The sequence below is a fragment of the Rissa tridactyla genome, chromosome Z, assembly GCF_028500815.1.
Source record: "Rissa tridactyla isolate bRisTri1 chromosome Z, bRisTri1.patW.cur.20221130, whole genome shotgun sequence".
NCBI classification, from domain to species: Eukaryota; Metazoa; Chordata; class Aves; order Charadriiformes; family Laridae; genus Rissa; species Rissa tridactyla.
This window is the reverse complement of record NC_071497.1, coordinates 49,532,419-49,547,143: the sequence shown is the minus strand read 5'-3', so window position 1 is coordinate 49,547,143 and position 14,725 is coordinate 49,532,419. Positions and strand designations below refer to the sequence as shown.

The following is a 14,725-nucleotide window of genomic DNA, read 5'->3' as shown; positions in this document are numbered from 1 at the left end:
TTTGCAGTGCAGTTATCCTTGAAGTAATAGCATGGGTCCATATGATAGACTATTTTTGGCCAGTAAATTTAGCTTACCAGCTCTTTTCACATCAGGCATAAATTTAATGTAGTTAAAGGTTGTTTATGAGTTTATTTTATTAGAAATATAGAAACCCCATGAAATTTCAAGTAAAGATTACCACACAGGCAGCTGGAAGCACAGACTGTGAACTGATTCTGATCCAAGTTAAGCCTCACGCCAAAAGTACAGAATTTTAGAAATGCTGATGCTGTAAATCTGAACGATGGCCTTCAACACTTAGTTGTGAGAGAGGAGAGTGACTACACTTTACAGTGATAATCTAATATAATGAGGTTCATAACACATTTCTAGAGCCTGCAAATGCACAAAACCCTTGCAACTTTTCTGGAATATGAATCTGATCTATGATAACACCACAAAGAATATTAACAGACTTGTGATGGAACTGTTAGGATTGTTATGTGACAGAAAATGAAACTTAGAAACCTAGAATTAACTGAAACACACAAGGACAGACAACAGAAGACAAAGTGTTCAGTAGCCATTCTAAAATACCGCATGGCCGTAAAAATCTAACAGCATTTGTTTCAGAAAAAAACGAAGAGCTTCATGTGACAAATTGTTGTATTGTGTAACTGGGATCAGCACTGCTTCATACAGAAAAATTTGGTGCACTGATAATGCACATGCTTACATCTTACATGTCCTCTAGGCTATAAATTTAAAATAGACAAAGCAGTACATACTTTACTGAAGGACAATTCACAGAACATGAAAAAATATGCACCCTCCTTCACTGCCATATATGTCACAATTAAAGGAACGAGACATACATAACATGAGAGCTTAAAGCTTTGTATACTCACATCTCCATCTAGTGGCCTCTGGTCGTCAGAGTCCCTTGTCGGACTGATGTCCTGCCTCATCACCCAGATAGGCTCCTTAGGTTCATCAGGGGTATAAGGAGAACGGATGGTCCTTGTCTTCACTTCCTCAATAGCCTCTTTAATATCCTTGATGGCCAGTGAAATTGCATCTCTCTTTTCCTTGCTGTACCTCTGCACAGGTTCTCCCGAGCTGGATATAACTCGAGAACCAGCTGGGAGCTGGCCATTACTTTCATGCCCACTACTGGCAAGAGCATGACCATGCTCCAAACTCTGCTCTGCCTCTGGCATGTCTTCAGCTGCCTTGTCTAAGCTCTGGGAGCTCATGCTCTGCTTCACCTCTGCTACAATCTGATCAATGTCCTCCTCTTGTTCATAACTATCCATTCTTGGGTAGGGCGCAAACTCTGCCTCCTTCTCAGGGCTGTCAGACTCTCCATCAGACCGTTCATCATAATGGTGAAGGCGGGCACCAAGTGCCTCCTTGCGGTAATTGTCAGCTTCCTCCCTTTCCCGCTCATACTGTTGGATCCCCTCTCTAACATCGAGGTCTGGTGTATCTCCTATCTCCTCATACACATGCTCCTGCAGTCCATAGTCAGCATAAGGCTCAGCATATTGTTCATCCTCTCCTCGGTGGAAAAGGCGATGTGTGTAGACATAACCTGAGTAGGCTGCATTCATGGCTTCCTCGTGTTCAATGGAATGGAAATGCAAGTGATTGGGCAATGTTCGATTACGAATGGCTTCGCCATGCTCAGCCTCAGCATTCTCCGTATACTCCTCAGACTCAGGCCTGTACTGCACCGCATATGCACTCTCGTCCTCATTTTCCTGAACCCTCTCTGTGTCATAATTGTCCTCCACTGTGGCTATCACATCCCCTTCTGCAGTATCCGTGTGATTGTGGAAACCACTCTCAGTGCTGGCTGACCGAGCTAACATCCCTTCCTCCTCCTGCCCAGACAGGCCCCCTTGGCTGCTGTTTGTATGCCTTGGGTAGCGAGTTGCATACCGCTGTTCCTCTTCCACCTCTGAGTGCTCCAGGTCAGCCTCCACTGACTCGTTCACTGCTCCAGCTGCCGGCTCTTCACTTACCTCCCCGTCAGGCGGTCCAACCAAATGGTTCATGGCAAGTTCTGGTGGGTAGGTCACTTATTCTACTGACATTTTGTCTAGCACAGCTGGAAAGAAACGAAAAAAAAAAAAACAACCTCAGACGTTACTCTCAAAAAAAAAAAAAACTGGAGTCAATAAACAGAAGCAACAAAGGGCACCCTTCCTTCCCCAGACAAACATTTGACTTCAATAGCTCTGAAGTCAGATGACAGCCAGCACAACCATATGACCTCCCATGCAAATCATCTCCAACAGCAGCAACCAACAACGACCCCCTTGGGGACTGCACTTCTCACTTCTATGGATAAATTCTTTGTGGAAGAATCATCTCAAAGCAACTCCTTGGAAATGCTTCTACGGACTGCTGTGGCATTTCAATGACGTTGGCAGGCACATATTAGAGGGGCTCAACCATGGTAGAGATATGACAAATACTCCACCTTTGCTCCACTGCTCTCCCTACAGCTCACCCACGCGGTGCAAAGGAAGGTTGCTGTAATGTAAAACGACAGATTTGGTCCCAGCACAGGAGTCTGCAATTGCTCAGATACATGACAGCTATGCATACTACACTTCTTCAATACAGTATCTTCAGCTGAGCCTTTTAAAAAACCATTAGAAATAAAAATGCACTCTCAGGGTATCTGAAGCACCTGCTCCCTCTCCCTAGAGAAGGACATGACAGCCGGATAGAACATAGGTACCTTCATGGAATGTATCTACAATCACTTAAGATGGCTTCTGCATCAAACATCTTTCCTAAAACATGGTGAAGATATTACTAATATTCATAATCATAAGCACATTGAGACTAGTGAGGCATCTCAAAAGATGATATAATTACTTGAGAGGTCTGCCAATAATAATAAATATGCAGGCCACAGAAACAGGAAAACCCCATAAGAATACAGATTAACTTCTACAAGTTTCATAGAGCAAACAGGCCTATCTAGCTCAAAAGGTTTCATTTTTACATAACAGCTTCAGCTATTTTGAATCTTGACCTATTTTTAAAATGTAGCGTCATAAAAAGGACATTTTATGTCCTTTTAGGTCCTTAAGTCAAACCACATACCTGGTAAGAAAAGGTAGCTGTTGGAAGACTTCTAACTTGAAGGATCTACAAAAGCATGTGTCAATTACCAATTAAAAAAAAAAATTAACATGAATGTAAAATAGAACTTGAACCAAATCTACTGAACTGAGGCAGGGAGGCTCAGGTGACACTTTGCTGATTAAATGAGCTCTGTGCAAAAGAGCCATGGGAATAACCTCCTGTGACGAGAAAGCAACAGTCATTTCAGCTGACCTCTATTAGAAAAGTTGACAGGCAGACAAGGCCAGCTGGGAGTCACTTGTGCTATACTTCTATGGGAAATCTAATGGGTCCATCTTCCAGTTCAGTGAACACTCCTCCTTGTTTTAGTCACACCTACTCTTTTAGCCTTTAAAACTTACGAGTCCTTAAAAAAAAAAAAAAGAAAAAGGAAACAAAATACGTCTCGGCCCTTGTTCCAGACAGATCTCTTCATTTCCAGGAACAGCCCATACATATAGCTTTAGCAAATCTAGCATGCTGTGTTTAACCTCTAGGACTTGCCTTTCCCACCATCACCACGAGGGAGAAAAATGTATAGTATATCATATAGTATGTAAAAAATGCAGTTGTAGGATAATAACTGACAAATCACATTAACTGGAAAGATTAAGATGTTCTACACAAACTAATCCTTTTTCAAAATAACTATGAAAAAACTCAGTTGTTTTTTCCAGCTAAAGAAGGTATGTTAGTAAGAAGCCCGCAGTGACATGGTAAGGTCTCTTCCAGCTAAGGCTTCCAAGAAATCAGGAAATAATGGGCAGAATACAGGTGAATATCCAGGTCTGTGCCAAATGAATAAAGCAAATGCTCTCCTCCATGCAGCATACGACATATTATTTAAGTAAACAAGAACAACAATATTGGAGAACTTTCCATTTTAAGCCCAGAAAAAGAAGGGTAAAGATGCCAAGGCATAACAGCCAATTGGATGTCATTGGGATGGATTCCACTGAAGTCAGTTATAAAATTTCCATTGCTTAGCGCATGGACAGACTTAGGCTAAAATAGAGGACTGTTTAAAAATTCTGCCTTAAATCTGTTGCATTCAAAGGAGCCCCTGATTCGCACCTAAGTGTCATTGGTCATCCACAGAAAAAGGCAGTACTAGTTGAAAGAAATGAAGTTACACATAAACACAGGATGATGAACCGTCGTGGTTTAACCCCAGCCAGCAACCAGGACCCCCAACACTCACTCCCCCCAACACTCAGCGGGATAGAGGAGGTGAATCAGAAAAAAAGGAAACCTTGTGGGTTGAGATAAAGACAGTTTAATAGAACATCAATGGAAGAGAAGATAACAACTATGAAAGAATATACAAAATGAGTGATGTAATGCAACTGCTCACCACTGAAAGATCAATTGCCCAGCCCTTCCTGAGCAGTAACTGTGGATTCCCACCCCCCAGCCAACCTACATTTATATGCTGAGCACGACATCTATGGTATGGAATATTGGAATATTCCAAAGGAATATGGAATATTCCTTTGTCTGTCCTGTCTATGCTCCTCTATGCTCGTCCTGTCTATGCTCCCTCTCAGCTTCTACGGGAGGATGAAAAAGTCCTTGACTTCATATAAGCATTAATTAGCAACAACTAAAACAGTATGTGTTACCAACATTATTCTCATACTAAATCCAAAACACAGCAGCTACTAGGAACAAAATTAGCTCTATCCCAGCTGAAACCAGGACACCAACTTTCTGAAATCTTGATCACATATATCCTGCTACACTTTTAACTGAGCTATGTTTAGTTAGAAAAAAGAAGGTAAAACTCAACTGCATGAAGACTACATTTACCTCAAGTCAAATAAGGTATCAAATGCCACAATACTTATGACAACTGAAGTTCTGATAATATCTGAATACATGTGATCCTTTTTTTAGAAGCCTTAATACAGGCTCACAGCATAATAGCACACTATGGACAAACAGCATCGCTGACATGGCCAGCTATGAGAAACAAATTACGGAGACTACAAATCATACAAAATACTGCTAAAAGCCTCAACATTTTCCTTATGCAAACTGAAAGTTTCCAAAGTTCCACTTGTGAAATTGCACTCATTTGAAGAATGATCTCAGGTTAATTTCAAATATTGATAACCTGAAATTTTCAAGGTTGTGTCTCTCAAGGGGATGAGGAAGAAACTTCAAGCTTTACTTAAAGCTTTTTACTGAAAAAGGTCCTCTTCTGTTTGCCCTTCCTTTCAATTTAATTTCACTTTTTAATTTTGCAAACAATAAAACATTATTTTTAAATGTATTTTGAAGTTTTCAAAAGAAGAGAAATTTTAATTGTCAGAAAAGAAGATAAGTTTGCTTATAAAATTGTAGATCTGAATAAATGCCCTTAGGTCACCTAAGCCCCAATAATCTTCAATGAAAAGTAAGTTTCTCAGTCAAGTACGTTTATTTGACTGTTTAACAATCAGTCTTCAGGACAGTATTTAAATAACCACCTATTAAGGTTGGGCATTAGATGCACTAAATCCCTTTTCATACATGGTAGCTGGAAGACTACTAAAACCCACATTTTTGTATTCACAGAATCATAGAATCATTTAGGTTGGAAAAGACCCTTGGGATCATCGAGTCCAACCATCAAACCCTCTCTACAAAGTTCTCCCTTACACCATATCCCATAACACCACATCTAAACGAGTCAAACATATCCAGGGATGGTGACTCCACCACCTCCCTGGGCAGCCTATTCCAGTGTCATTCTTAGTAGTATTTCCCTCAAGTATATACAAGCTCTGCCTGATATTTCTCACCAGGCCTTCAAAAAGCACTTTAATTTCCAGCAAGCAAACAAAAATCAATAACCTACATAACATGCCAGACAGAAGAGAATATAAGCAAGAGAGGTCACAGCACCCATCTGAAAGATATTATACTCTCACATTAATTACTCAGAACAGCAGCTGTGCTCCAGTAATCAAACATATATGGGAAAGTGCTCTGTAAGCACTCTTAGCTTTGCACTTAGGACTTGATGGATGAATCTGTCTCCAAAATAGAGAAATCAAAGGTTGATTACTACTGCAACTAGCTCTTTGCTGAAGGTTAAACTACCTTCTTGCCTGTAAAGAAAAATTAAACATCTCCACATATTTCTCAAATAACATAAAGAAGAACCTTCCAGTTTAAGGATCTCTCTCTGCTATTTTATATCAAAAAAAATATTTAAAACACCACCAAAGGGCATATTATCATCTCGGAGCAAGACCACAACATCCATGCCCAGTGCTATTCAGGAAAAGACATGCCACAAGAAGAGGTGAAAATGGGAGTGTTCAGATTCCAGTTTCGTTTGTTATTTGTCTCCCAAGTCCAGATGTATAATTGTTTGCTTTCTTGCATGCAGGCGGAAATTAAGCTTCTTTTTCTTTATTGTTCCAAATATGTCTTTTAGAGTTTACTTTGTAAGAGCACTATGTATCTTATTTCCACAGACTAATCCTGACTTTTTGGAATAAAAGATCACACTCTCGATAGGTCTGTGTACTATTGTTTCTGTCTCAAAACAAAGATGAGTGCCGTGTGGAACCAAGACTACACCTACACTCACACCTACACACTGTTTTTTGTCACATATGGGATTACAGGATAACCCAGTTAGGAAGGGACCCGAGGAGGTCTCCACTCCAAGCCCTGCCCAAAGCATAGCCAGCTCTGAGCTCAGAACAGGCTGCTCAGCTGGGGCTTGATAACCTCCAAGGCTGGAGATAGCATCATCTGCCTGGGCTCCAGCTCTGCTACTGGTCTGTCCTTCTGGGGAAAACATTTCTACTTTATAGTCAGTTTGAATTTTCCGTTTCAACATGTGCCAACTGCCTCTAACCCACCCTCCCACCACACGCTACTGTGAAGAGCCTGGATGGGTCTCTTCCATCTCCTGGGTTGTTGTTGGGTGCCCCCAAAGCCATTGCTTCTCCCATGTAAACCATGCCGCTCCTTGCAAGGCATGGGCTCCAGCCCCACTACCTCCGTGGCCTTCCCTCACCGCCCACCAGTTCGTCAGTGTTATTCCTGGGTTGGGGACCCAAACTGGAGACAGTACTCAGGGGGGGTCCGACAGGTGCTAAGCAGAGGGGACAGTCCCTGCCTTCTCCTGGCTCTCAGGGCCATGTCCTGCTCACACTGCCCCCAGGCACTTCTGTCCCTTTTTTTGCTGCCTGGGCTGTGCCCCAGAGCTGCTCCTTGGTTCCACCAGCCCCAGCCTGTACCACTGTTCAGGGTATTTACATACATATATTTTCTTAATTAATCTTTTAATATATAAGAAGCATAGCTGTTTCCTCTCATTTTGCAGAACTTTTGCAAGAGAAAAGTTAGTTGAGCACGTAAGCAAGAATAGTTTTGTCTTCCCTAAAAAACTTTTGACATATTTACCCATGTCTTCCATAAAATACGGCTATTCCTTTAATATATTTACCCATAACTCCAAGTCACACTAGAAGCAGAGAGACCTCTGACTGAATTTGCAAACACATCCCATCCCGAGTGCAAGCTGTCTCAGCACATTCTCTGAGGAATTTCACAAAGCACCTATGTTTTTCCAGACTCCAGCCATACACCAACGTTCCACTTGTAGAGATACAGGTATCTTGACAAGACATACGAACAAAAAGCTACCTTTCCAAAAACCAACACAGTCTTCTAGAAAACATATGTCTTCGAGACACATCTTCAAAATCTTTTCTTGTTTTTTTAGAAGAGCCATAAAATGCCTAGGAATTCAACAGTCTATGCAGTGCCCTCTTAGGGAGAATCCCCCACCTCTCCTGTATTACATGACTCTCTTTTCTGAACTGTTACCTGCTTGGGAAGCCTGGTTGCGTCTGCTGCCATGTGCTAAGTAAGCTCACACAAAACAGCTTTAAACAAAAAAAGCTGGGAAATGTATGTTTCTTGCCAGTCAGTGAAAGCAGCACCTGGAAAGCGACATTAACACCCCACCACATATACCCACGTCATTGGTTCATACTGATGAGGCTGAACAACTGTGAACACTCATTAATATTGTAATTGCAAAGCAGAAAAGCTGCATGCACAATATCGCTCTACACACAGAATTTTCTGCATGTGCTTGTGGAATCCTTGTATCACTGTGATATTTTAAACAAGTTAAACACATGAGTTTTAACATTAAAATTTGCCTTTAATATTTTCTGCAAAGTCTTTCACTCCAATTTTGTTCACAATAACCTTGGAAGCTTCCATTTCTGAGTCCCAGGTCTGCTTCTGAACTCAGTAGGAGCAAAGTTTAAAATACACACTAGCCTGTGTTCAACAGAAAAGCCTTTTGTTTTCTAGTAAGGTTCATAAATTTCAAAGGCAGGTAGCTTCTACCTGCATCGGTCTTTTCTGACCACAACTAGCCCAAAGAAACACACAGACTCCTAATAAAAAGTAAGGAAATACTGTTATTAACATAAAAGAGAGATGTACACTGGCCCATGCTTACGACATCAGCTTGGCCATGGCACCTAAAAGATGCCCCGTGTCTAACAAGAGAACTACAACTAGCCAAAGATCAAGCACTGTGGCACTATGTCATGTCATGTCATGGTTTTAATATGGTTTAAAATGATAAGAAGCGTTTTACAAGTCTTCAATTCATTAGAAATTCTTTTAGAAAACTAATAATTAGCTTTAGGCATCCTAATTATTAAACTGGACATCTGAAAAAAACCACCAAACCAGTTTCCAGTTCCATTGAACCTGAGCACACTGAACAACTAATGACCAGTATGCAGTCAACGATGAAGCCAACATAATAGACATAGGATTAAAAAAAAAACCAATCAGCTCCTTCATTTCCTGCCCATGGGGCTCATTCCTCCAGGCCCACACCTGACCCTATGAAAAGAAAAGGGAGCTGAGAGAAATCTGCACCTGACATAAAAGAACCCCAAACTTTTGTTAATAGTAAACAGATCTAGAATTAGCAGAACTAATGAGTTTGCAAAAAAACATTAATTTTTCTCCCCTTCCAATTCCCATCTTATCAAAACTAAAATTTAAACTTGAGCACAAAACAACATTCAATAATCTTCAATGCAGACAGGTCAGACCTCATAAGTGCCTGAAGATGAGCAAGAGAGAGACAGAGGTCTCTTGAGGACAGAGCTGGTAATGCTCTAGGGCACTGGAGAAAGAGAGTGCTCTGATCAGAAAATTAACAGAGCATTCCCATCACCTTTTAACACTGAAGTCCTGCCTACGCAAGAAACAGAGGCAATGGACTCTGTGCATATCTGAAGCCATCCATCCGCTGCCAGAGGAAGATTAACTGATATTATGGTCCAAACAGAAGAGATGAACCAAAAGCAGAAAAGAAAAATACTGACAAGGATCCACAGGCAATTTCTGCTGTAAAGTATAACAATTAGACAAACTAGACCAAAAGACACTTAAAAAAAATAAATAAATCACAAATTCCAGATTGTAATTGGCTGAGAGAATAAATCTGACTGCTCTCACCAACCAGAATGATTAAACAACATAAGTAAAAGTCCTATAACAGCTAAGCTGAGGAAATTTGGGTTCCTCTTTCACTCTGCTGTGAGCCTCTGACAGGTTACTGCTGATTTTATTCCTGGTTGTATTATGGATTGCATCTTCAATTAGCGGGCAGATAATCTAAAATTTTGACCACTGGAATTGTTTCTCTGGTATTTAAATCACAGTTACTAATAAAATTCATTTCCAAAAAAGAAAAAGAAATTGAAAAGAGAAGTGTATAAGCAGGGTCAAAGCACAACAACGTTTAAGATCAATATTACAATGTGAGACTAGTTTCGACCTCTGATACAGGTACAATCATTCAAAATGAATCTTTACTAAATCTGAGCATATGGCTGTTTGTAATTTACCATTTTTTCTCCTCTGTGTAAAAGGGCAGAACTGTCTCAGAGAGCAGAGTGGAAATCGCTAACTCTCCAGTGATGAATTCTGAATGCAAATGATGTTATCTTCACACTAGTGACATTTTTATAGCAATGAAAACTATGTATTTCTCTCTATTTAAACAGAGGGATTAGATCTGTGCTACAAAATAAATAAATAAATAAATAAATAAATAAAAAAACCAAAAAAACAAAACCCCAAACTGACCCAGCAAGCCCAATAATCCTTCCATCTCCTTTCAGATGCCACTAATAGCATAATACAGAACAATTGCAGACAGACCTAAAAAATATGATCCAGTAAGCTGCAGGGCATGGCTATCTTCAAGGTGAGTAAGAACCTCAAGCTTCACTTGTGAAGCCCTTGGATATTCCTCCTCTGCCTACACATCAAGACTTCATCCAGCCTTTCTGGTTAAGGCAATCTCACTCGTCTTTATTCTTGGTCGGTGTTGCACAGTCTTGATGGAATATGTCTTTGATATAAGCGAGACAGAAGACGTACCAGCCAAGAATCAAGATCGAGAACAGTCTGCTTCTATTGGAACTTTCGAGTGACTTAGTCCTCCTGATTTAGTAACTTGAAATTAAGCAAAAATCAAGTTTATCAATTTTGTTATGGAAAGCAAAGTTTTCAAGTGACTTAAATTATTTTTGAATTCTTTAATGCAATCAAGCCACAGGGTTGTGTCAGGTTCAAAGAAACATTTGGATGGTTTTAAGACCACTTCAAGAAAAGAAGAGGAGTCTCCTAGAATGTGAGAAAAGGCTCTTCAGCAAATAAGCAGCTTTCAGAGAAAACAAGTTTAACAACATACAGTAAAGCCCAAGTAGTTAGTCCAATTAGCTTCCTTCAGCTGAGAGAAGCAAGTTGCAGAATACTGTTACCAGGATTGTTTCAAAGGAAGAAAGTGGCTAAAACAACAGAACAGTACACATGTGGAGGAAAAAAAAGCCTCTAGGACACATAAGCAATACTTTTTTTTATTTCTTAAATGCATCTGTAACAAACCTAGTAGTTAGCAAGACAACTAGCAACTCATCTTGATCTAAAAATCTGTTTCCTGTCTCCCCAAAGCCAAATCCAAAAGTACAGGATCAGCTTATTGAAATGGTACAGAAATAATGCTGAAACCCCAGTAACCTCCTAGAATCTGTCATATGATCAGTAAGAGGATTGTAAAAGTAAAAGGCACTCATTATTACCTGAGAGCTTCAAGCTAAGGATACTCACTCATGAAAAGCAATCATGGCTCAGACACCATAAAAGTAAGAGACCTGATCCTCCTTTAATTCATTTTATTTCACAAATTTCAAAGGAGCTATACCCAAATTAAGCTGGAAAAGCAGGATAGATGGGATACAGAACTTGCTTTCATAGCATAAGATGTACATAAAAACATACCACTGCCTGGCAACTGTAACACCTTGCTACTGAAAACACTAGATTTTAAGATCCAGGCCCCCCAATTCCACCTTCACCCTAAAAAAATAAAAACCTCAAAACCAATAGCCCTTATTTCATTTGTTACTTTGATTAGACTTACACTTTACTACATGGGTTTTGACACTGATTTTTTATAGAAAGCCTTGAAAAAGGCAATATGTAAGATGTGGAGATATTATTCAGACTGGGGAAGAATGAGAAAGATGGAGAGATGAGGTAACTAAAATTGCAAAGTACCTGATTACAGTGGGCATATCAGCTCTTTTCTACCTGCTTCTCACCTTCCAAACCAACTGAATTAGCACTTTCTAGCTGCCATACCATAAGCTCCTGTTCAAGGGCCTGATGTATGTCTCGGATTACATTATTGAGCAGAAGGTTTTAAGTGTCAGATAGTTTGTTTCTTCTTTCTGAAAGACAGCAAGACATCACAGCCCGTATCTACTTCCATTCACAGAAATTAGGTAAGCAAGAGCATGTAAGGATTGCAGGCTATCAAAACCCCATGAAGAAACAGTGAAATCCCACTAGAAAAGAGATTTCATTTAAAGGTATAGTCACAACTGAAAACTTACAAAGTTACCAAAAAAACTCAAAACAAATGAACCAAAAAAAAAAAAAAAAAAAAAAGAGAGAAAATTTTAGCAGTTTCACACTGCAATATTCCTGGAATGAAATGTTACTTCAATAGATTTGAGCTTGTATCTATATAACTTTAATTCTCAGGAAAATCAGTAAGAATCACAAGAAACAAAAACTACAGAACAAAACAACGGATGCAAAGGAGGAGGAAGTAGGAATGCACAGATATAGGCTACAGAAGATTAAAATTAACTTCCCCCCCCACATGGACAGCTTTCTCTTCTACTGTATTTTCTGTTACTGTTTTAGCCCACATAGTAAACCCAATCTCATCTCCTACCATCAAGTTCTAATAACACCTGCACATCCTTTTACTTCTTCTATTTCAAGGACAAGCTGCTGATTCAGTCCATATTTAAAAACAAAATAAAACCAAACCAAACCAAAATCCAACAAAGCTGTACAGACCAGCTCATAAGTTTACAAAGACTTGAAGAAAAATTGGTCTGCTACTTTCATTTTCTCACAGAATCACAACTGTGTTACAGTGCTATACTGTAAAGACAGCCCCAGGGTCCTCTCCAAAACCACACGGAAGGATGCCATAAATTTACTTCCCAAGCATAGTCCTGAATGATTAGAGAAAAAAGTCTCATGCACATCTTCCACTGTTACAACCTTTCTGAAATACTGTGGACACTTGTCAGCACTGGAGGAGATGCACCACTAGGCACCACACACCAGATTTTCAGCTGCAAGAGGCCTGCCTGGCTGGACCGGCGCCTACCTCCATTTGACTGGCCTCACCAGACCCATCTGTCTGTTCCAGGCTCCACAAGAGCAAAGTTTTTTCTAGCCTGAAACGTTAACAATTTTTGCACTTTCAGTCACATAGGAAGTAAGAAACACCCTGTGCTCCTCCCCACAGCTAATGAGAGAAGGGTTAGTTATTCAAACAGGGACGACATCAACATCACTCTCTTTTCTCTGAGGAAGATCTTGACTGGGACCTCCTTTTCAGCACAAGCACATTTCTGTTACTGGAACTAGCTGCTCCAAGGCAACTTACACTTGAAATCTGTTCCCCAGACATAATTAAACCCTAATGAAGGCTGGCATTTCTCCATATCTGCAGCTCAGAACAGAACTTGAAGAGTATTAGTAATTGCACTGCACACAGCTCAGGGTCCTCAGATCTGTCTCTCAAATGGTGGTTTGCTCAGAAAATACAATCTGAGCAAGGGAGATGGGAGCACTGCCTGGTTACAGCCACAGGTGTCCCATAAGGTTAAGCAAGAAAATAAAACTCTTGGTGCTAATCAAGTTAACCACATCACACACTACTGCCAGATCACGAAAATCAAAACCAGATGCATTCTGTCAAAACCACAAAGCTTTCTGTACATTTGCCAGTCTCTACCCACTAAGAAAACGAACTTACCAGAACACAGTTACATAGTAGAGTTCAGAGCAAAACAAAGGAAACTGAGTGGAGTCACCCAAACACACTTTTCGTATCTCTATGCAATATTTACAGCTAGAACTTCCACACAAACCAGTCCCAGTCAAGTAATACATACGGACAATGGGAAAAAAAGATTTAGTGTAACAACATTTAAAGATGTAGTCATAAGTGAAACAGAACATAAATAAAAGATTTTCTAAACACACATAGGGAGGCCATTGTCTTATTTTTTAAATTATTTGTTTCCCCCCCCAGTGCTTTTGTCTCCCTTCCAAACAGAACTGACTAAAATAAAAACTTCAGATGGATCATGTTTCTGTAAAAGTGGGTTACTTTGTCTTTTTATATAGCGATACTTAGATTTTAGTAGAAGAATACATTCTATTTAAAATATTTTCGTTAAGCATTCTTAACCTTATAAAATCTTTTTATATTATTAACACATCCAAGTAGTGGAATTACAGCAGAGAAAAGCAGCAACTAAAAATGGCAGTAGTAAGGTAAAATACATTTCACATGTATGAACTTACAGGAAGAACAGTACAATCCTGAAATGTTTCAATACATGAAGTAATTAAACTATTTAGGTATTCCTCTGTTAACCTTTTCTCCTTTTTTTGCTTGCAGACAGTTTGAGAGTCAATGGTTCCTTTCACTTATCCTCAGAAGCTATTATTAAAGTAATGTATTGCAAAGACACTCACGACCCTTTTTCTCCAGGAAATGGAAGCCCTCATTACTTTGCTTGAGTATCTTTTATAAAAAGAAAACAAGATGCCTCTTAAATGTTACATGAAACCTAGATAAGAGGGATTCTATAATGTCAGTAAATGGTATATCTAAAGTTATTCTACTTTTATCTTTTTATTCGTTTTCTAGGAAGGATCATCTCTCCTACAATAGAATGTCTTTCTCTTCTGACATCCAAGCTTAAGTGTGGTATTTAAGGCTCTATTCTTTAATAGTATTCAACTCAAATTAAAAGCCATGCTGCTCTGGTCTCTGCTATCAGGCAGAGGAACCTTATCAGGCAAAGGAACAGTTTGGACCTCTCTTGAAATATCTGACCTTGGCATAAGTGACCTGATGCAAATACTAATTTCCCTTTTCTTTGCCATACTACATCATCATTCGTTTCTTAAATTCAGGACAAAAAGTACTGAGGATGTGATCTCTCTC

At 39.7% G+C, this 14,725-nt stretch overlaps 1 protein-coding gene across 5 annotated transcripts in view; it reads right to left on the bottom strand.

The window, feature by feature from the left end:
- The window catches only part of APBA1 (amyloid beta precursor protein binding family A member 1), a 97,900-nt gene that overhangs the window by 38,082 nt on the left and 45,093 nt on the right, over positions 1-14,725 (bottom strand). For all 5 annotated transcript variants that reach the window (XM_054185863.1, XM_054185865.1, XM_054185866.1 and 2 more), the window contains exon 2: positions 891-2,095. In XM_054185863.1, coding sequence (XP_054041838.1) covers positions 891-2,042 — 1,152 coding nt within the window. In that variant the 5' untranslated portion in view covers positions 2,043-2,095. The remainder of the gene's footprint in view (positions 1-890; positions 2,096-14,725) is intronic.